This window comes from Typopeltis vanoorti, chromosome 7 (assembly GCF_054136105.1).
Source record: "Typopeltis vanoorti isolate ZY-2024b chromosome 7, IOZ_Tvanoo_1.0, whole genome shotgun sequence".
NCBI lineage: Eukaryota > Metazoa > Arthropoda > Arachnida > Uropygi > Thelyphonidae > Typopeltis > Typopeltis vanoorti.
Window position 1 is genome coordinate 2,491,342 of NC_143555.1, and position 22,457 is coordinate 2,513,798.

Here is a 22,457-nt window from a genome sequence, read left to right on the forward strand (position 1 = left end):
AAGATTCTCTGACTAAATTGAATAGCTGTTGTAATAGATATGGTATGAAGGTCAGCAATAAAAAGACAAAGACAATGAAAATAGGCAGAATCATTGAAAATGTCAACTGTGTTGTGAATGGAGAACCTGTGGAACAAGTAAAACATTTCAGCTACTTAGGCACAATTTTTACTGAAGATGGTAAACTAAATATAGAAATAGACAACAGAATCAGCAAAGCTGGTATCGTGGGAAGTCAATTGAATAAATTCATATGGAATAAGAAAGAAATTAGTCGGAACACTAAATTAGCTGTATACAAGACTGTGCTCAAACCAATTTTAACTTATGGATCTGAGAGCTGGGTCAGAAGTAAAACACTTGACCAAAGACTAGAGGCCGCAGATATGAGAGTCCTGAGAAAGATTAGAGGCGTGAACAGATGGCATCAATGGCAATATCATATTAAAAATGAGGATATTAGGAAAGAACTTGACATTGTCAGCATCCAGGAATGCGTTAGCAGAGCTAATCTCAGATGGTATGGTCACTTAAATAGAATGGGAGAGGAAAGATTAGCAAAACAAGTGTTCTCTGCCAGGTTGGCAGGAAAACGACCCAGAGGAAGACCAAGATATAGGTGGATTGGTACGGTACAAAGTGCCTTAGACGATAGAAATATAAGATCTGATAATGTTGGAGTCTTGACAAGTAACAGACTGATCTGGAGGAAAATTGTAGATAGGACGTTAGTAATGATGTAATGATATAATGATGTAATTTTTTCATGTAGTACTGTCATATCCTGTACACCCCTTGAGGGTACATGGCAGGAATTTGATGATGATGATGATGATGATGATGATTTCTGTTGTGTCGTGTCTTCTATTTCTATACTACTTATGAATTAGCAGTCGCATAAGGTGGAATACCCTCTGGCTCTCGGGAATCACGGCCGTTGTGAACGCAAAGCAAACGAAGTAGTGCTCGGCGATACTTTGTTTGCCCAAGCTGGGCCAGAGATCACGGGTATCATGTATTGGCGATCACTGCAGATGCTTAGTCATGGGTCGTATGCAATGCATAGTGTGTATTCTCAAATCGTCTACTCATCTCGGCCCTTTCCTCCCCAAGATTAAGTTATGAGTACTCGGCCCCCTCTAAGATTAAATCCTGAGTGCGCCACTGCACGGTATACCTCTTTTAAAACTTAATTGATAACATGCTAAGCAACCGCCTGTTCCAAGTATGTATGTATGGATGAGAACAAAAGTAAACAAAGAACACTGGATAATGGATTACCACAAGGGTCAGTTCTAGCTTCCCCCCCCTCCTTTTTAACTTATAACTTATACATCACAGATTTGCCTATCCAAGAAGTTTTGCTACGTTAATGATATTGCTCTAGCCATCAGACACACCAGTTTTTACTACAATGGAAGATACACCAACAAATGATAGGAATTGAACCAAAGTCTTTGTCTTTCCTACCAAAAGGGCTTCATCTATACTGACTGAGCTATGGAGGCTATACCAAGGTCCTATAAAGAGGTATAATAACCTGCTTATCTCTCTTCATTAGGATGTTCTTCAGTAATCAAGTAATGCTCCTGGCATTATATATTATATTATAGCCTATATAAAAAGCATTACTTACGGGCAAAAAAAACTTCAAAGTTATGAACAGGTGATTCAACTCTCTGATGGTGGATTCAGATAAGAGAGATGGGGTGAATTTCTTCACTCTCAAACAAAAAATATTGTGAAAATGTTAGGATGTTTGCTTAATCTCTTCATTGATCCATTTCACAGTTACCTTATTTAACCTTCTGACCCTTGGAATACATTGACATTGCTTCTGTTAGATAGTTGAATATACCCCAAGCTGCATTGATCTCTTTTCCAACTAACTCCTCATTCCATGCTACACCTGCAAGCTGTCTCCTGAACTCTTTATAATAGCATTCTAATCTAATCCTGTGGCCTTCTCTATTAAGAGGGTTGCAGCTGATGAACAGTCCACTTACATGCCTCTCCATCTCTTGCTTCTGTAAGACTCTTGTCCATCCAGTCTTTGATGTTGTCTTTCCATCAGTCGGGGTCTTCCTCTCCTTCCCTCCACCATCCCTTGCAATAAGATACTGGGGAGCTCTCCAGAAGAACCCCCTCATCAAATGTCCTGCAATCGCTATTTTTCTTCTTTGGATACTAGCCATATAGTCTCTTATCATTTTGAATCTTTTAAGAACCTCTTTATTGCTCACTCTTTCAGTCCAGCTGATACGATCCATTTTTCTCAAGCACCACATTTCAAGCACATTCAATCAATTCAATTCAATTTAGAAAATTTTGTATGAAGTTGAATGAAATTTTGTAGTTTAGACCTCTGTTAAAATGTATCTATATTGATTGCAACCTGACTATTATTCGTAAGAAAGAAAAAAAAAATAAGCAAAGCAAAATTTTATTATCCAGAGATGAATCACCATCCACACTGTGAAGCATCAGGTACTTACATAATAATGTTATAAACTGCAACAAACAAAATAATTATTGAAATTTTAATGACCACTTACGTGGTCTGTTATCTGCATCGTAGTTAATGTTAGATAGTGCTACTTGAATCTTAAAAACTTTTTTTGCAAGAAAATTATTCTTTTGATGAATTATGAAAGGACTCTATAGAAAATTATTGGTGAATTGTTTCTTTGGTTAGTCATTTGCCTTTTCAATTATTTGTACAGCCAATCAAAATGAGACAAGTAATGCACATATACAAATATCAGGTAAAAAAAAAAAAAGTCACTAAAATTTTAAGTCTAGTTCAGATAGCCAATCAAGAGCTGAAAGATCTGCCTCAAAAAAGTCTCTCAGGTCACCAGTGTAGGTGCATATGCTGCAGTCCTCCACAATATGCCAGATGGTTTGGTTTATGGCTCCACAGTCACATTGGGGGTGTAGGCGATGAAGGATCTGCCTCAAAAAAAGTCTCTCAGGTCACCAGTGTAGGCGCATATGCTGCAGTCCTCCACAATATGCCAGATGGTTTGGTTTATGGCTCCACAGTCACATTGGGGTGTAGGTGATCTTCCCCACTTGTGTAAGCTGTCTGTGCAGATACCACGTCCTGTGCATATTCTATTTAGGCTTTTCCATAGATGACGTGGAAGCTCAATCCCTTTCGGGTTTTGGTTAGGAAGGATATACTTGTATAAGTCTGGTGGCGATTTTTTTCTAGCCATTTCGAATTAACATTGAAATTGTTATTTACTAGTTCTTCAGCCAGTATTAGTGGAGGCCATTGGGATTTAAGGCAAATCATACTTATATATGAGAGGTCTTCATGTATTGGTAACAGGGCATTGCTGTTTATATTTTTGTACTCTTTTACTAGAGCATCTTGTCTGCGCAGGTTTGGTAGTGTAATATTGCTCCAAGTTTGGAAGCCAATAGAAGGGAGTGGATTTGACATAACCTGTTAATGTCCTCATCGCTGCATTCATTTGCGTGTCGATTTTTCTTGATATGATTTTCTTGTTCATCAGTGTGGCTATTTAGCCATACTGGTGAACAATATTCTGCCCCAGAGTAGATAGACTAAAGCCAACGTGGAGTAACGTAGTGTAATAGCAGAAAAACCCCATGTAGAACCACACAGTTTTTGTATGATGTTATTACAGGTTCTGATATTTAAAGAGAAATTCTCCAGATGTCTTTTGAAAGATAGTATTCTATCCAAGGTAACTCAGATATTTAGGGAAATATTGATCCTACAGCATTGTGTTGTTAAAGCTGACCTGAAGTTTCCTATTTACCAATTTGGTGTTTTGGTGAAAAGAGCTAACCTCGGTCTTATTGAGGTTTGGTGTTAGTCTCCATTTATGAAAGTATTCCCCAATGGTTCTAAGGTCATTTGTGAGAATATCTTCAGTTACTTCGATGCTCTTGTGTTGGGTGGCGAGGGCTATATCATCGGCATAAGCATTTTTTTTTTTTTTTGACCTAGTTGTCGGTTGATCAGATGTATATAAGTTAAAAAATCTCATAGGATAATTTTATTATAAAGTCTGATAAAACATAGTTTTATTATAGATTTTATTACAAATGTCCAAATCAATGATGCAATTCTTCTTTTACAGGACAAATTCCCACCCCATATCACAGCTCTCTTTGCTCATGTACAATGTTCTGGCTATTTTGTGTTGCAAAATACTTTTTTACTTGCAAGAAGAAGGCAAAGCCATGGGCTCATCGCATTCCCCATCCCAAATTGCTAACTTTTATATGGATGCTTTTGAGCAACATATAGATTCCTATACTTTAAAACCCAAATCTGGCTTAGTTATGTTCACGATGTTTTCCTAATCTGATCCCATGGCCACCAGACATTAGATACTTTCTTCAGCCACCTAAACAAACAACGCAAATACATGTAATTCACGATTGAAATTGAAAGTCAAAACACACTTTCTTTTCTAGATACACTTGCCATACTTCTTTCCGACAGTCTTTCCTTCACTGTTTACTATAAGCCTACACATACTGGTCAATGCATACACATAACTCTTACCACCACTCAACATAAAAACTAAGTAAATGATAAATTTTATTACATTGCTTTAATTTTATTGCTTATTCAGTGAACAAGCACTTAAAACATAATTTAAGTTATCAGCAATACCTTCCTGAAATGAAGGTATTTCAGGAAGGTATAACTCCACTTAAAAACAAAAATAAACTGGATTACAATAAAACTGTAGCCATTCCATACATTAAAGGGATACAGACAAAATAAACAGAATACTACAGAAATACAACCTTAATGTCATCTTTAAACACCCTGCAAAATTAAAGAACTTATTCAACTCATCCATGGATGCACTTCCTCTGCTGGCCTACCCTGGAGTATACTGTATTCATTGCACCTGTAATTTGCCCTATACAGGTGAAACAATACACACAATTCCTATCAGAAAAAAAAAATGAACATAAATGACACATTAAATTTAACAGCTATGATAACCTAGCCTTTCTGATCATGCCCTGAATACTCTACATAGAATTGACTGGAAAGGCACCTGTTGTTTACATCACACCGAAACATGGTATGAGTGTAAATTTAAGGAGGCCTGTGAAATTCTTATCAACTACCCTAATTTTAACAATAATGGTGGTCTAAAAATCCCAAGAATATGGATGGCACATATTCTACCCACATAACCTTTTGGTCTAAGAGTTAATTATAATTAGAACTGTAAATAATCTGGGATCTTAACTAATATAAGAACACTCATGTTAAATTATGGATTACACCACCACTTTTGCCATATTAAAACTATCTGTATGAATTTATTGTCTGATGTTATAAATAGAATATAGCTTTGATGTATGTTTTTTTTTTCACTAGAGGTCAGGTCAATAGAATAACGGTTGATCAAATCATTGTCACTTTAGCCTACAATTCGAAATGTAGTATAGCTTGTCTTTTTGTGGTGTGTGTGTGCGTGTGTGTGTGTTCCAGATCATGATCTTAATATGAAGGTCGAAACATTGAGATATTAAAGTTATTATTCCTAACACTGTTGTAGTCTCCATAATTTTACTGAAATGAATGCTGATCACCATGTAATACTAAAGCAAAGAACCTCTCTTATGCTATATTTACACAGTGATTTTATTTTATTTTTCCTGACTTCCATATCATCATGACTCATTAAGTCAAAAACGATCATATCACTTCTTAAACTCATCCACTATTTGCACTTTCACTACCTTCTCAAGCAATCATTTCCATGCTCCTACCACTCTCTATACAGAAAAACCTTCTTACCCTTTTACTCACTACTTCCTTCTACTTCCAGGAATGGTCCCTTATCCATGTTTCTTCCCCTCGTTTTTCATATGAGAAATCTTCCCAATGGTAATCTCTTAATAGCTCTTCAGCAGCTCAATCATATTCCCTCTTTGACTTCTATCCATCAAACTCTGCACTCTGCATGTCCTTAATCTCTCCTTATTATCAACATTGTACAGCCCTGAAAGTATCTGTCTATATCGTTTTTGTTATCTGTCTCTTACATTCTCCAAGATTACTTCATGCCTTTCATATCCCAGTGACCAGATATAAGCATAAAAATCCAGATGGGATCACCATCCATTTATATCTCTCATGTTCAATACACTTAAATATTGCAGCAGAAGCTGTTCTCTGAGATGTCTTCACAACCTTTTATTATGTCCTCTGAACTTCAAATCCCCTAATTGCTATCTACAATCACTTCCAGATCAATTTCTTATTCCACTTCATCCAGTGTAACTCTACAATAAGTATGAAACATCCGATCTATGGATCACTTTCTAAACCTTACATTTAGTTGCATTAAATTGAAACATCAGCACTATTATTAATATCCTTCCCAAGCTCCATATCATCTACAAACAGCTGAATATCTTCTGTAGTCCTAAGATAACATTGTTGACATATAGATGGAACTCTAATGGTCCCAGTACTAAATCCTGTGGAACTCCAATTGTAACCTTTCAATTCCCTGATACTGCTCCATATGGGTGAAAGAATTAATAATTGTGGCGGGTACGAATGAATTGAAAGGTGGTAAATTTTTTATGAGAGAGGACTTGAAAGTATTGTTAAAGGTAGCGAAAGAAAAGAGTGACAGAGTTAGAATGGTTAGTCTGTTGCCGCGGTATGACACAGAGGAGTTTAGGAGGCGGGCCATAATCACAAATGACATTATACGTAGGTTATGCAGACAGTGTGGTGTGGAATTCATGGACATGTGGAATGAGTTTGAAGGGCGAAAGGACTTATACAAGATCGATGGCCTGCATCTGAATGGACTTGGTGTGCGGAGACTGGAAAGAGTGTTGCTGAATGAAGTGAAAATGGATGTGCAAAACCAGGGAAACTAGAACTACCAAGGAGGGGGGGAATGGATATGCAGACATCAGTGAGACAGATGAGTGTAAGAATGTATATAATGTACCCGAGCCAGCACTAAGGACAAAAAATGGGAATGGGTCATTTAGAATAACGTATCAATATAGGGTTGGGACTAAGGGATCACTGCATTTCATGTTTACTAATGCCAGGAGTATTAGGAACAAGAAGGAAGAATTTTTGGCCTTGATTGGCTCTTCCTGGCCACAGGTTATTGGCATTAGTGAAACATGACTGACGGAAGAAGATATAGTTAGTGGGATAGGATGTGTAGGTTATAGTGTGTTTAGGAGGGACAGAGAGAATAAAATGGGGGGAGGGGTATTATTGATGATAGCTGATGAACTGCAGCCAAGGAGAATTGAAGTTGTATCGCAGGATAGTGAAAGGAGCTCATTTGAGGCTATTTGGTGTGAGATTGAGACTGGCAGAATAAAATATACAGTTGGGTGCTGCTATAGACCAGGTGATGGAATAGATGGTGGAGATAGTATGCATAGGGAAATTGATGAAATGAGTGGAAGGAGGACAATTATTATGGGGGGTTTCAACTATGGTAACATTGATTGGAAGGAGGAGAGGACACATGTGAGGAAGGAAAAGGATTTTTTCAATTATGGTAATAGCATCTGAGAATTTGACTGTAATGAATATGACCATGTTGCCACCTATTGGTGAGAGTGATCATAAGGTCTTGACCTGGGAGGTGGCTAAAGGTGTGGAATTTTCGATTAAGACAGGGTATATGTGGAATTACCGTGCTGGCAAGTATGACAAGCTTAGGAGATTGCTTGGATCAGTGCCATGGCATGTACAACCGCAAGGGCTGGACGTCGATAGAGCATGGGACGTGGTCAAGGAGCATTTACAGGAGGTAATGGCTGATTGTATACCTAGGTCCGAATAGTAAAACAAGTAGAGGTTAAATGGATGAATAACACCATTAAGCTTGAGCTGCAAAAAAAGAAACAACTGTGGAGGGAATTTAAAGAAAGGGGTGACCTGCAGGCACACGAACGGTATAAAGTGCAGGCCAGAAAGGTAACGAGTGTGGTAAAAAAAGCAAAAGCGGATTATGAAAGGAAACTAGCTTTGCAAGCAAAAGAGAATCCAAAACAGTTCTTTCAATATGCTGCAAGCAAGAAAAAAACTGTACACGGCAAAATGATTTTAAGGAATGACGATGGTAAGGAGGTCACTAAATCAGTCGATATAGTGGAGTTACTGAGCGCGCACTTTGCAAAAGCATATCATCCAGGTGGTGACATTGAAAAAGTGAAGGAACCATTAGTTTATACGGGAATAGTGATGAATGAAGTGGAGGTGACTAGTTTATTACAGAACCTTAATATGAACACATCTGTGGGATTGGATGGTATACTGGCACGGGTCTTGCGTGAAGCGGCTAAAGAATTATCAATGCCCTTGACCATGTTGTTTAATCTGAGTCTCAGGTCTGGCTTAGTCCCGAAGGTGTGGAAAGAGGGGAAAATAGTTTCACTGCACAAAGGAGGATCCAAGACTACGGTTACAAATTACCGACCGATCAGCATATTAGTAGTCGTTGTCAAGGTCTTAGAGAAAGTAGTCGAGGGAAAAATACAGGAATGGATTGATGAAAATGAGATACTGTACAGGGGACAGCATGGCTTTGTGAAGGGTAGATCATAATTCAGTAACTTGCTCAAGTTTTATAAGAAGGTGACGGCTGAACTGTATAAGGGAAATGGATTTACAGTGATTCTGCTGGACCTGGCAAAGGCGTTTGACAGGATACCACATGGAATACTAATCCGTAAACTACAACATATGGGAATGGATATAGGGTTGGTGAGATGGATAGGTGGTTGGTTGATGGAGAGATATCAAAGAGTAGTTTATTCAGGAGTAGAGTCCAAAAGACGGCCTGTGACTAGTTGTGTGCCGCAGGGTTCTGTTCTTGGACCACTGCTGTTTAATCTGTTCATTAATGATATAGGGAAGGATCTAAGTGGAACAATTCATTTGTTCGCTGATGATGCAAAGTTGGGTAGGGCAATAGTGAATGCAGAAGATGTCAAAGTCTTGCAGGATGACTTAGATAGATTGGAATTCTGGGCTAAGGAAAATGGATGTCAATTTAATGTGACAAAATGTAAGGTTATGCATTTTGGGGTGAAAAGATTAGCAGCAGTATACCACATTGGTGGAACTGTACTCCAAGAGATTGATGAGGCCAGGGACTTGAGAGTGTTGGTGGATAAGGAGATGAAGTTTAGGGGGCACACTGCAAAAGTAGCTAAATCAGCTCATCAACTCACTTGGTTGTTGAAAAATACCTTGACGAGCAGAGACAAGCAAGTTATTGTACCTCTGTACCAAGCCTTGATAAGACCTCATCTCGATTACTGTGCCCAGATTTGGTCACCTCAGTTCCTTCTTGATGGGGAGGAGGTGGAGAGGATCCAGAGGCGAGTGACTAAGATGATAACAGGTCTATGGAATGAACCATATGAGAACAGGTTGAAGATTTGTGGGTTGCAGAAACTAGTTGATAGGCGGAGGAGGGGAGATATGATTGAGACATTCAAATTGCTAAAGGGATTCTATAGGATTAATTCAGAGGATATTTTTGAAATCAGGACTGGTGGTGGGAGAACTAGGGGACACCTATGGAATCTGGGCAAGAGTGTGGTTAGCAGGGGTGTTAGAGCTGGGTTCTTTACTTTTAGAGTGGTAAATGAGTGGAATAAGCTGCCAGAGTCTGTTGTGGGTGCTATGATGGTGAACGAGTTCAAGACAAGGTATGATAGATACTGTGAGAATGTAATTGCATAGTTGTGTGGACATGATGTTTAGGGTCTCCCTCGATGAGTCTAAGGACTCCTGGAGTCACCCGAAATAATAATAATAATAATAATATATAACACTCGGATAATCTATCAGGAAGCCGATTATTAATTCAATCCACTAACCTGATATTATCATTATAATCAAATTCCTGTTATGTACCTTCAGGGAGTGTACAGGATAATTGTGCTAGTACCACATGAAAAATTACAACATTATCAATTCTGATCAATAATTTTCCTCCAAATTACTCTGTGGTAGCAGACTGGAAGTGTCAAATTATAGGCAAATTTGTGTTCCATCAGTAGTTAAGATCTTGAAGAAATTTGTGAGGGACCACATACAGCTTGGCAGATGAGGGTAATGTTATCTGAGAGTGTCAACATAGATTTGTTAACGTACGCTCTTGCTTTAGTAATATGATTGCCTTTTATAATGAAGTGACGAGCAGTTGATGAGAGAAAGGCATATTCTGCCTTTCTGGATTTTTCAAAGACATTTGACAGAGTACTATATGAAAGCTAATATTTAAGTTGCTGCACATGGGTTTAGATGTCAGGTTAGTGAAGTGGATTCAGGATTGGTTTTCTGATAGGTACCAGAGAGTTGTGTATAGGAGAACAATATCAAGGAGCCAGAAGGTTACAAGTGGGATTCCACAGGACTCAGTACTGGGACCTATATTGTTTAACCTTTATATCAGTGACATTGTCATGTCACTGATATAAAGGTTAAACAATATAGGTCCCAGTAGAATGCAGGGGGATATTCAGATGCTTGCAGATGAAGTGAAGCTGGGAAGGGTTATTAGTAATAGTGCTGATGTGGTAACCCTGGAAGAGGATTTGAATAAACTGGACAGATGGGGAAATGAATCATGGTTCAGTTTAATTCAGCTAAATCTGGAAAATAGTCTAGGAGTTTGGGATACATCGATGGGAGGCTGCATTCTCTGTTGGAGGAACTGTACTGGAGGAGGTACGGGAAGCAAGAGATTTTGGGTTAATGATTGATAGAAACCTAAATCAGGAAACATTGCAAAGGTGGTGAAGGCCCAGAGTATTGCTGCAATACCAAGAAGGATGTTGACTTGCAGAGATAAAAGTTGTCATTCCATTGTATAAAGTCCAGATCAGACCACACTTGGACTATTGTTCTCAAATATGATCCTCAGGATTTGAAGAGGATAAATTAACTGTGGAAAGGGTACAGAGGTGGGTAACAAAGATGATATCAGGACTGTACAATGTTAGTTATGAAGACAGGTTGAGGGAATGTGGACTACTGAGTTTGGTGAATAGAAGAAGAGAGGTGATATATTTGAGAATTTTAAACTGTTGAGAGGTGGTTACAGGATTGACACTGGGGAGTTCTTTCACTTGGTGGAACAGAGGGAAGGAGCGAGGACAAGGGGGCCATCCCTAGAAGTTATGAAAGGAAGTTGTAAACAAAAGGGTGAGGAGTAGTTTCTTTACATGAAATCCATGCAAAGAAACCACTGACAGTGCAATATTAAATGCAACATAATGCTACCTTATTTTAAATTATTATGATTTTTATTATTTTAATGGCTAGTATAGCCTATTTTCGTTTAAGAATGCCCCCTTTTTAAATTGTCATTGGCCTCTTTACCAAAATTCTAGGACATTACTGAAGTGTTATAAAAGTAATATATGAAGAATAAAGTAGAAGGAAATTTGGACATACCTTTTTGGATGTTGTTTTCAGTCTTTTAATCCCAGTGATATGCCTTCATCTGCTGTTAAGCTGTTCAAGGAAGGTGTGCAGAAGTGGGGGTAAAGTATGTGGGGGAATTATTTGAAAAAACCTGGTTTTTTATATATGTATAATATTATTATTATTAAGAGTGGGTAGAGAGTGTTTGGGATGTGAGATGGGATGGGGGGGATGAGAGAAGGATCTTAAGATAGAAATTTTTTTGGGGGGAAAGAGGAAGGATTTAAGGGAAAAAGTCAGGTGCGAGTAACGGTGTATGAGCGTTCTGTCATCTTCGGAACTCGTGGGGAAGTGGATGCTATGCTATGTCAGTTAAGTATTTCTGCCTTTGGTGTACTTGTGTTGTCTCCTATTGATCAGATTCGTGACCTAATTTTTATGTTATGGAGCTTCCAACTCTCAGAGATTATGTAGGGTCAGTGGTTTATTGAGTTTTCATCACATTTTATGGCTATTGTTTCTGATATTCTAAGCATTGACTTTTTCCCTTAAATTCCTCCTCTTTCCTAAAAAAATACCTTCTATCTTCAGATCCTTCTTGCATGCCCCCCCCCCCCCCAAACACTCTCTACCGACTCTTAATAATAATAATATTATACATATATAAAAAACCCAGGTTTTTTCAAATAATTCCCCCACATTACTTTACCCCCCACTTCCCCAAAAAAACCTCCTTCCTTCAACAGCTTAACAGTAGATGAAGGCACATCGCTGGGATAAGGAGACAGAAAACAACATCCAAAAAGGTATGTCCAAAATTTCTCCTAATTTTTATTCTTCATATATTAGTTTTATAACACTTCAGTAATGCCCTAGAATTTTTGATAAAGAGCCAATGGCATTGTAAAAAAAAAGGGCACTCCTAAACAAAATAGGCTATACTAGCAATTAAAATCATAGTTTATTTTAGAGAAGTAACGTGGGAATTTTCCCAGAAATAATACCTCGATTATGATTTTTAAAAAATATACAGTATAGTGAAGTTTTATTACTTAAAAATTTAACTAAAGATATCCTGAAGTCTGGTTTCAATAGAGAAGGACTAAAGTGGCAGTTAGACATGAACATTTTATAAATGACTTTTTATAATTTATTTTTCATATAGTTTAGGTCAATTTTGCCGCCCCCAAAAAACTTGCTGCCTTGTGCAAATGCATGTGTTGCACTGTCGGTATGGCTGGCTCTGCTTGCCTTCATATCAAACACTAAAGCATTTTCTGAAGGCCAGCCGAATTTATTATGTAAATTTCATGTATTGTTGTTCATTACTTGGAGCATCATGTTAACTTAGGTTGTATATTTAATTAGTTCATGCATAATTTAGTGTCTTAATTTTACAAACTATCATGTTTCTGTTATTTTCAAGTGAGTAAGAACATAATTTTATGTTCAGTGTTGAAAAAGCAGGTGCATAGGAAAACATGTAGGCAGTTAGGGATGGGAGTTTAATAATATAGTTTATTATAAAATATAAAGTATAGTTTAAAAATTAATGTAGTTTTTTGTTTTAAAATTAATATAATGTGTATTAATTTAATCTCAAGTGATAACAGACTAATGCAGCAGATAATTAGGGGAATGGATTAGGAAAAGTCATTAAAAAAATTAGTTTTTTTTAATCAATCTCACACACGATGAATTGCAGAACTTATCGTGTCCCAGTGTCATAGGTAAATGGCTAAAGGAAGATTTTATTGACATTTTTCTTGAGGAGTTGAAGGTAGTTGTTTTTGTCAAACACTTCATGAGGAAGGCAGTTCTGGAGAATAGAGATAGAACGAAAGAGAGGTTTGATGTTATTGCAACTTCTTGTATAAGAGGCTTAGTGGAAAGTGGAGGAATGATAGATCACACTTTCTTATGAGTAATTTTTATTTGTTAGTTTATCAACAGAGTTAAATTCAAGGTATTAAATGATCGTGTCTTACATGTTGTTCACTAATTTTAGGGAGTGATTCGTGTTGCTGCTGCAGCTAATCTTGATCGTGAAGAAACTCCAACTTTGACTCTTCAAGTCGTTGCCACAGACCAAGGAAAAGAAGAATCAACTCAAAGAGCTATATCAGTTCCAGTAAGTTATTATTTACTTCAAGTCTTCATTAGTTGAATATGTTTATTTCTAATTTGATAATAAAATGTGTTATGTTTAATTCATGTCAGTATCATGAAATTAGTACAAATGGAGAGAAAATATAGAAGATGAAAAAAAAAAGTGACTTTCTTGAAGTTGGATGAGGACATATGCAAAATTACTGACTGCAATGGGTTATGAAAGCAGTAAATATGGTCCATCTCACAAACATAAAGCTGACCTCATATACATTTTGTCATTAGTGGTAGAGGAGTATAATTTAGTTTGGGCAGTTGTATTAGTAATTAGGTAACTTAAGAAGTTAATGCTGTTTCTGCTCTAGATGAATTCAATTGATGTACACAATACAACAAATGTCCAAATGCCATCAGAACATTAATGTTTAGTTTTCTATCAGCAGTTTTGGAGATTGTAAAGGATTTGTGAAAGCTCTGCAAGCAGACAGGTTTTTACTGGAAGTATCAGGAAAAATTAATGTTTTTTTTTTTTTTTTCATGTACAGAAGAGCTTATGTAGAAGTTTTTGTAAGTGTAGTATGTTTTTCTTCTGTTTTTGGAAGAGTGACTTTTGTACTGAATAGGGTGTGCAAATCAGGATATTGACTACTGTGTTCATCAAATGCAGATGACTTCACTCATGTTGTGAAGCATGTTATTTATGTTCTTTAGCTTACTTAGATTAATGGTAGGTGTTTAATTTAGGCAGGTTCCAGGAATGTGCATGTGGGAGAGAGATTTGAATGCAGAGTTAATGAGAGTAAGCTACCAATGATTAAGGAATATGGATAGAATCAGTAGAATTATTGTGAATAGAAGCATATCAAGAGAGTAGTGCTCATATAAATTAAATTAAAGATACCAAGAAATTATATGCTTGGTTTAATCCTTTATTCAAAAATCATTAAGCCAAGTATATAATTTCTTGGTATCTTTATAAATAAAATATAAGCAAACAAGTTTACGCCTGAACTATTTTCAGGACTGGAGCAAATTGTATAAAGAAGCTAATGACTTCATCACTTTCCTTAGTCTCCCATAATGCAGAGCACATCTCCTTACAAACATGTATAATGCTATGCATTATGGGAAGGGTCACTACCTAGACCGGTTTCAACCTTTATTGAAATTTTTCAATCTTTATTGAGGTCTCATCAGTGGGAGCCAGACCCAGAGGTTATTCTAAGGTTGAAGTAATGCAGAAGTCATATTTTCATATATGAGTAGCCAAAAGGTGTCACACCTTATTATTAATAGTGCTCATATGATTATTATTACACCCTCTGTGAAGTCAGCATACTCATCATGAGCATTTCATTCAACTGACAACAAATCTATCATACCGAATCTTAAAATCCTTAACACTCTCTGCATTAACAACATATTCTGGTAATGCATTCCATTGACTGACAAATCTCCAGTAAAAAAATCTACTCCTCACACCCCTTTTCATCACATTCTTACACAACTTCTAGGGATGGCCTCTAATTCTTCCCCTATCACCTTCTACTCTTTTTATAATCCCCTCTGGATTAATCCATTAAAATTCTCTCACTAACTTAAATGTCTATCATATCACCTCTTTTTTCTCCTATCCATCAAATTATGCCACATTTGTATTATTATTTTTATTACATAACACCTCCAGGGAGTCTAAAGACTCATCGAGGGAGGACACCTACTCTACAACTCCATCACCACCAACCGCAACTACCTTCATCTACATCAACGCCATCTACCGCTGACCGCCACCATTAGTATTTTCACAGACAATCAAATATCCATGCCCACGGCAGGATTTGAACCGCAGCTTTTTGGCTGGAGAGCGGATACGCTAACACCACTCAGCCAACCAGGCTGGCATAAACCTCCCTCCATAGCCAGCATTCCAGAGTCCTGATACTGTTTAAGGCACTGTCCTCTGGACCGTCTCCAGTGTTTGCCACATCACAATCAAAACCAGGTGATCAAATCTGAGCACATATAAAGCACTGATCAGACCACACCTGGACTAACAATAGTCCAGGTGTGGTCTGACCAGTGCTTTATACAGTGGCACAACCACATCCTTATTCCTTAATGTTACAGTCCTTCATATAACCTGACCTGCAGAGATAAAAGAGTTATCATTCCATTGTATAAGACCCTGATCAGACCACACACTTAGACTATTGTTCTCAGATTTGGTCCCCAGGATTTGAAGGAGATAAACTGACTGTGGAAAGGGTACAAAAGTCATAACAAAGATGGTTTCAGGACCGTACAATTCTAGTCATGAGAATCGGCTGACGGAATGTGGACTGTAGAGTTTGGTGGATAGGAGAAGTGATATGATTGAGACTTTTAAACTATTGAGAGTTGGTTACAGAGTTGACACTGGGGAGTGCTTTCACTTGGTTGAACATCAGGAAGGAGTGATGACAAGGGGCCATCCCTGGAAATTACGAAAGGAAGTTGTGAGCAAGAGGGTGAAGAGCGGTTGCTTTGGATGGAGGGTGGTTGAACCGTGGAATGCATTACCCAATAGATTGGTGAGAGCGAGAACAGTCAATGAGTTTAAAGATTGGTATGTGATAGACTTTGTGTTTCCTAGGAAGGACCTCCTGTGATGAGTCTTTTGAACTCCATGGAGGCCTGAATAATAATAATAGCAACACTTTGATGTGCAGTCTTTGCAACACTTGCAACATGTCCTCTAAACTTCAGTCTGCTGTTAACCATCACTTCCAAATCTAAAATCTCGTCCACTTCCAGCAATATATCATCAATATAGTACATGGCCTTATATTTCAGCACTCTAAAATGTATCACCTTGCATCTGTTAATATTAAAACTACAACCCCACTTCTGTGTCCAAGACAAAAGTCTGTTCAAATCTTTCTGAAGGGAATTAGTATCAGCAGGACTACTTATAAACTTTGTATCATTGGCAAACAGATGAAGAACCCCAGTCAGTCCACATGACATATCATTTACCTGCAAGTTGAACAGCAAGGACCCAAGAACAGAACCCTTTGGCATGCTGATTACCCTCCTTTTTTGAGACACCCCTCCAGCATACAAAACTTGCTGATATTGTTCAGAAAGCCATCTTCAATCCCTGTAACCATTATATATTATATTATCTATTTCCATCACATGCGGGAGCCAGACCCAAGAAGATAACAATGAATATAAGTAATTAATGTGAAGTCATATTTTATAAGTAGAAAAAGATGTATCCCCTTATTATTAAATAGTCTGGATGAGAGATAGTTCTGGAAATTTTGACCCTGGCTGAATGTTGTTTCTTCAAATAGCTTTCAACCACAATATTTAATAATAAGGTTATACAACTTTTTTCTACTTATATGAGATAATATGACTTCTACATTGTTTTTAACTTTATCTTTTTGGGGTCTAACTCTCACTGATACCTCAACGATTGAGATTGGTCAACTGGATTCAGGATTGGCTGTCTGATAGGTATCAGAGAGTTGTGTATGGTGGAGCAGTTTCTGGGAGGCAGAGGGTTACAAGTGGGGTCCCACAGGGCTCAGTACTAGGACCTATATTGTTTAACCTTTATGTCAATAACATAGCCAGTGGATCGCAGGGGGATATTCAGTTGTTTGCGGATGATGCGAAGCTGGGAAGGATTATTAGTAATAGTGCAGATGTGGTAGCCTTGCAAGAGGATTTAAATAAGCTAGATAGATGGGCAAATGAATGGGGATGTCAGTTTAATGCAGCAAAATGTAAGGTCTTGAGGTTTGGGAAACATCGATGGGATGCTGCATACTCTATGGGAGGAGTTATACTGGAGGAAGTAGGGGAGACAAGAGATCTGGGGGTTGATGATTGATAGAAACCTGAAGTTTAGGGGACATATTGCAAAGGTGGTGAAGGTAACACAGAGGATTGCTGCTATTATGAGAAGGACACTGACCTGCAGAGATAAGAGGGTTATCATTCCGTTGTATAAGTCTCTGATCAGACCACACTTGGACTATTGTTCTCAGATTTGGTCCCCAGGATTTGAAGGGGATAAATTAACTGTGGAAAGGATACAAAGACGGATGACAAAGATGGTTTCAGGACTGTACAAGGATAGTTATGAGGATCAGCTGAGAGAATGTGGACTGCAGAGTTTGGTGGATAGAAGAAGGAGAGGTGATATGATTGAGACTTTTAAACTGTTGAGAGGTGGTTATAGGGTTGACACTGGGGAGTTCTTTCGCTTGGTTGAACAGCGGGAAGGAGTGATGACAAGAGGCCATCCCTGGAAGTTACGAAAGGAAACTGTGAGCAAGAGGGTAAGGAGTGGTTTCTTTGTGTGGAGGGTGGTTGAGCCATGGAATGCATTGCCTGATGGAGTGGTGGGAGCGAGAACGGTCAGTGAGTTTAAAGAGTGGTATGATAGACTTTGTGTTTCTCAGGGGGGGGGGGACCTCCCCTCGATGAGTCTTGACAGACTTTAAGTCTTAGGAAGGACCTCCCTCGATGAGTCTTTTGACTTCTTGGAGGCCTGAATAATAATAATAATAATAAACCAATCTGGGAAGTGGCTTTTCCCATAATATATTATACACATTCAAAGGGTGTGTGCTTTAGCATTATGGGATATTAAGGAAATGAATGAAGTCATTAGCATCTATATCTAAGTAGCCTAGTCAGGAAGATTCTTTGTATGCAAACCTTGGTCACATTTGGATAAAGCAATTAAACAAGTGTATAATTTCTTTCTTGGTAACTTTAATTTAGCACTTAATTATGCTTCTTATGAGTACTCCTTCCAACCATATTCCATTTTTCTTGGTATCATTGCTTACTATAATGACATGATGAAACTTGCTTACCCTACCAATCACTCACTCCAGAAATGAAGGAAGAAGTCCAGATGACAATGAGATGAAATTTCAGTGCCGTCTTGGTTCCCAGTTGTGGAACTTGATTATGAATTAGTCATCTAGAATTTTAGCTTTATATAAACTCTTCAAGAATAAATAAATGATTTTCAGACCTCTTTTTTCCCCACTTTGCATAATATTTTTCCCACTTGTCTAGCAGATATCTCTTTTAGTTTCTGAAATTTTAGAAAATCTTGAAAGTCAGGTACTGGATGCAGGACTATTTTGCTCTTTTCATGAGCTTCAGTTTAATATGTAGTAGTGACAGAAATATTTTCTTAGTGTAAATAAGGGCTTGTGTTTTATATTTTCTCATCTTAGTGTAATCTTTTTTTGAGGTGAGGAAAGTTACATTTTCTTATTAGTTCCACCATTCTTTTTGTTTATTATACAAAACTACTGTTTTGTATATATTAAACAAAACAGCAGCAGCAATAAAATTACTTGGAAATAACTCAAAATATTCCATTGGTAGCAGGCATTATTACATTCATTTACATGGATATATGATCACATCTCCTTCATACAAGTTTCATGTCAAAGAAGTAGGGAAGATCTCATTATTATTATTATTATTATTATTATTATTATTATTATTATTATTATTCAGGCCTCCAATTATACAACAAAACTCATTTAAGCTTGTTTCAGGAGATTCCAGAAACAGCTGTTAGTCTTTCAGAATATAATTTTATTCATTTAACAAAAAAAGAGAAGAATGGAATGTTACTGATCTTAAAATAGGATTTAAAGCTGGGAATTTGTTTTTCTAAAAATTTTTGTTCTTGCTACTTATAACTTTCATTGTTGAATATGAGATCCACTTCAGTCAGATTGTTGTATAGATAAATTTGAGTCTTTAACAGTTATCATCACCATTATTATTGTTATTAACAGTAGAACTCCAGTAGGTAAAAAGACTCATAGGAAAGATATCTCCACTCTTATGAGTTCATTGAGCTTTGCCCTAAATTCTTTCACTGTTTCTGAACCTGAACATTCTCATTTAATGCATTAGCCTCACTAAAATTTCTCCTCACATCAGTGTTCATACTCTTCTTATATAATTTCCAGGAATGCCCCATCTCTGTCGTCCTCCATTCTGTGAAAATTCTCCTCAACCTTAATCTGGTAACAACCTTTCAATAGTTTTGATATACCCAGTAATGTTATTATTACTACTATTATCAACTCCATAGAGTCTTTAAACTCATTGAGGGAGGTCCTAAACATCATGCCAAGCACTGTACAACATTCGTGCAGTATGTGTCATACTTTTCTTTGAATTCATTCACAGTCAATGCACTGACACCAGACTCTGACAACCAGTTCCACTCATTACTCACTCTCCAAGTTAAAAATCTAGTCCTCACACCCCTGCTAACTACACTCTGGCTTAGTTTCCAAGGATGGCTCCTGGTTCTCCCACCACCAGACCTTTCTGTAAAATTTTCTTATGTCAAATGTTTCAAGATTGCAGATGTTATAGCCTTCCAGGAGGACTTGAATAGATTGCATGAATCGGCAGGTAGGTGTGTAAAATTCGATGCAGTAGACATTTTCCTTTTCATGCATCGACTTTTACAGAGGTCACAACTCGTAAACACACTAGACTAACTTTGTATTAACATTGTAAATAATATAAAAGCCCATGTATTTAACCCCAAGGAATTAACATGCAAGATTGTACAAAAGATTATTATAATGTAACATATGCACAAAAGTATTTGTGCATATGTTACATTAATTTTTTTGTAATCCCCGTAGATGTCCTAGTGACTAGGACGAAATATAGGAAGTATTAAAATCTATTTTAATTCTTTTTGAGTGTTGTAAAAAATCCATTAAGCCTCCAACATGATGTCCTCACAGCACTTAAGCCTCTACACACGTATTCTAATCATCCATGGAGAAGAACTAGCACGCAAATCCAAGCAATACGGTAAGTCAAAACTACGACTATCTAGGCAACTAAATAGGCTGGCCTTTTTAAAACGATGTCGGGACACAAGAGTGATACCAAATTGCGTTACAATGAAGATCAATTTTCATTCTAAAAAAGCACTTCGTATATATAACCGTGCCAGCCAGGCATTACTCCGCAAGCAAATCGCCTCTACACGTGCTACCCTCGCAGTGACGAACACCGCCATTGGCTCCTTACATTCAGAGCTCTCCACCGTTCTTAACCCTGAACTTTGGTCGATTCTTTCTGGCATTTCGGAAACTTCCGCACAGAGAGAATTCCAAAAAATAAAAAATAAACACATCAAGAAATTTAGCAACCTTGTGAAAAACAAACCACAACCACAAATTCAACCTCTCCAGAAAGTAATAAACCTCTCTTTCAAAAGGCTCAACGACGATGCCGTCAGCGCCCTTTGCCTCGGCCATAATTTTGCCATCGCTCCGAAGGAAGTACCGGTGCTTGACGTAATGGTGAACATCGAATGTGGAATCGGTCGCTTACCGTCGGAGATAGCTAACAACATCAGACTTGACGTAGCCAACACCCTCGCGCATTCTTCTCCGCCAAAAAGTAATTTATCATATGCCCAACACACGCCTCTCCTGAAACTACGTAAAGAAAAAAGTATCGTCATCACCAGAGCGGATAAGGGTAATGCCACAGTCGTTCTTAATACCAGTGAATATAAGCGTAAAATGAACATTATCCTCCGCGATCGCGCTACCTACATCCCGCTAGAACACGACCCCACAAAAACACAAGTTAAGAAACTTAAAATTTTACTCAAAAAAGTATCTTCCTGGCCCCCAGATGTCACGAAAAAACTTAAACCTTTCCGCTCCCGTCCCCCCCGAATATACGGTTTACCAAAAATCCACAAACCCAATTCCCCACTCAGGCCTATAGTAGATGCTACCAATGCACTTTGCTATAGACTATCTAAACAGCTGGCCAACTCTCCTTATCTGGCACCTTATCTCTCTTAGAAAACGTTTTTTTCCCTCTGACATCTTAGATCTCTTTTCCTTTGCCATTAACTCTGGATATTTCTCGTGGAACAACAAAATCTACAAGCAGATAGAGGGAACTGCCATGGGTTCCCCCCTCTCACCTCCCCTTGCCAATTTCTATATGGAAGAAGAAAAATGAGCCATAGACTCAGCCCCACTCAAACCTTCTATCTGGCTAAGATATGTAGATGATGTGTTCTCTATTTGGCCTCATGGCCCAGACACGTTAGACTCCTTCCTCAGTCATCTCAATAGTCTACATCCAAGAATCCAGTTCACTATGGAAAAGGAAAAGAACAATTGTTTACCCTTCCTAGACACCTTAGTCACACGCCTGCCTAATGATACACTTACCTTCACCGTATACAGAAAACCCACACACACAGGCAGATACATTCACAAACTATCCCACCACCACCCCTCTCAACAATATGGCATTATTAAAACTCTTACCAAGAGAGCCCACAATCTTTGTTCCAGTGGAACCGCCCTCACTAATGAGCTTAACCACATACACAGCACTTTCCTCTCCAATGGCTACAGCGATCACAGTATCAAAAAAATAATCAACTCCTCCCCCATTCCCCTTCCTTCTCGTCAACAAGATTTTAAAAATGCCATCACCATACCCTACATCCATGGCACATCTGAAAAAATAGCCAAGATACTAGAACAATACAATCTACACACAGCATATAAGCCCCACCGCAAACTGGCTACCCTTATCCGTTCTACGAAAGAATCAGCTCCCTCCTCTCTCTCTGCCTGGAGTTTACAAAGTACCCTGTAAGCTGGCGTACTTTGGACGTACTTTTGGACACCACCCACAGAGTATCATGGAAGAAAACCACCATGCTCCACCACAGCAAATTCAAGAAAGAGAGACTTTTCTTAGAATCAGCAGCAGCTCTCAAAAACCAACCAAATCTCAATAAATATGGTTGCATTAAGCTTCCGAAGATTTGGGAAACACTCATCACCAGAGTTCCCACCTTACA

General features: G+C 37.9%; 1 protein-coding gene across 1 annotated transcript in view; it reads left to right on the plus strand.

Annotated features, from left to right (window-relative positions):
* Positions 1-22,457, plus strand: part of Cad87A (cadherin 87A) — a 1,045,423-nt gene that overhangs the window by 693,571 nt on the left and 329,395 nt on the right. The window contains exon 27 of the mRNA XM_090395555.1: positions 13,452-13,574. Within this exon, the coding sequence (XP_090251681.1) occupies positions 13,452-13,574 (123 nt within the window). The remainder of the gene's footprint in view (positions 1-13,451; positions 13,575-22,457) is intronic.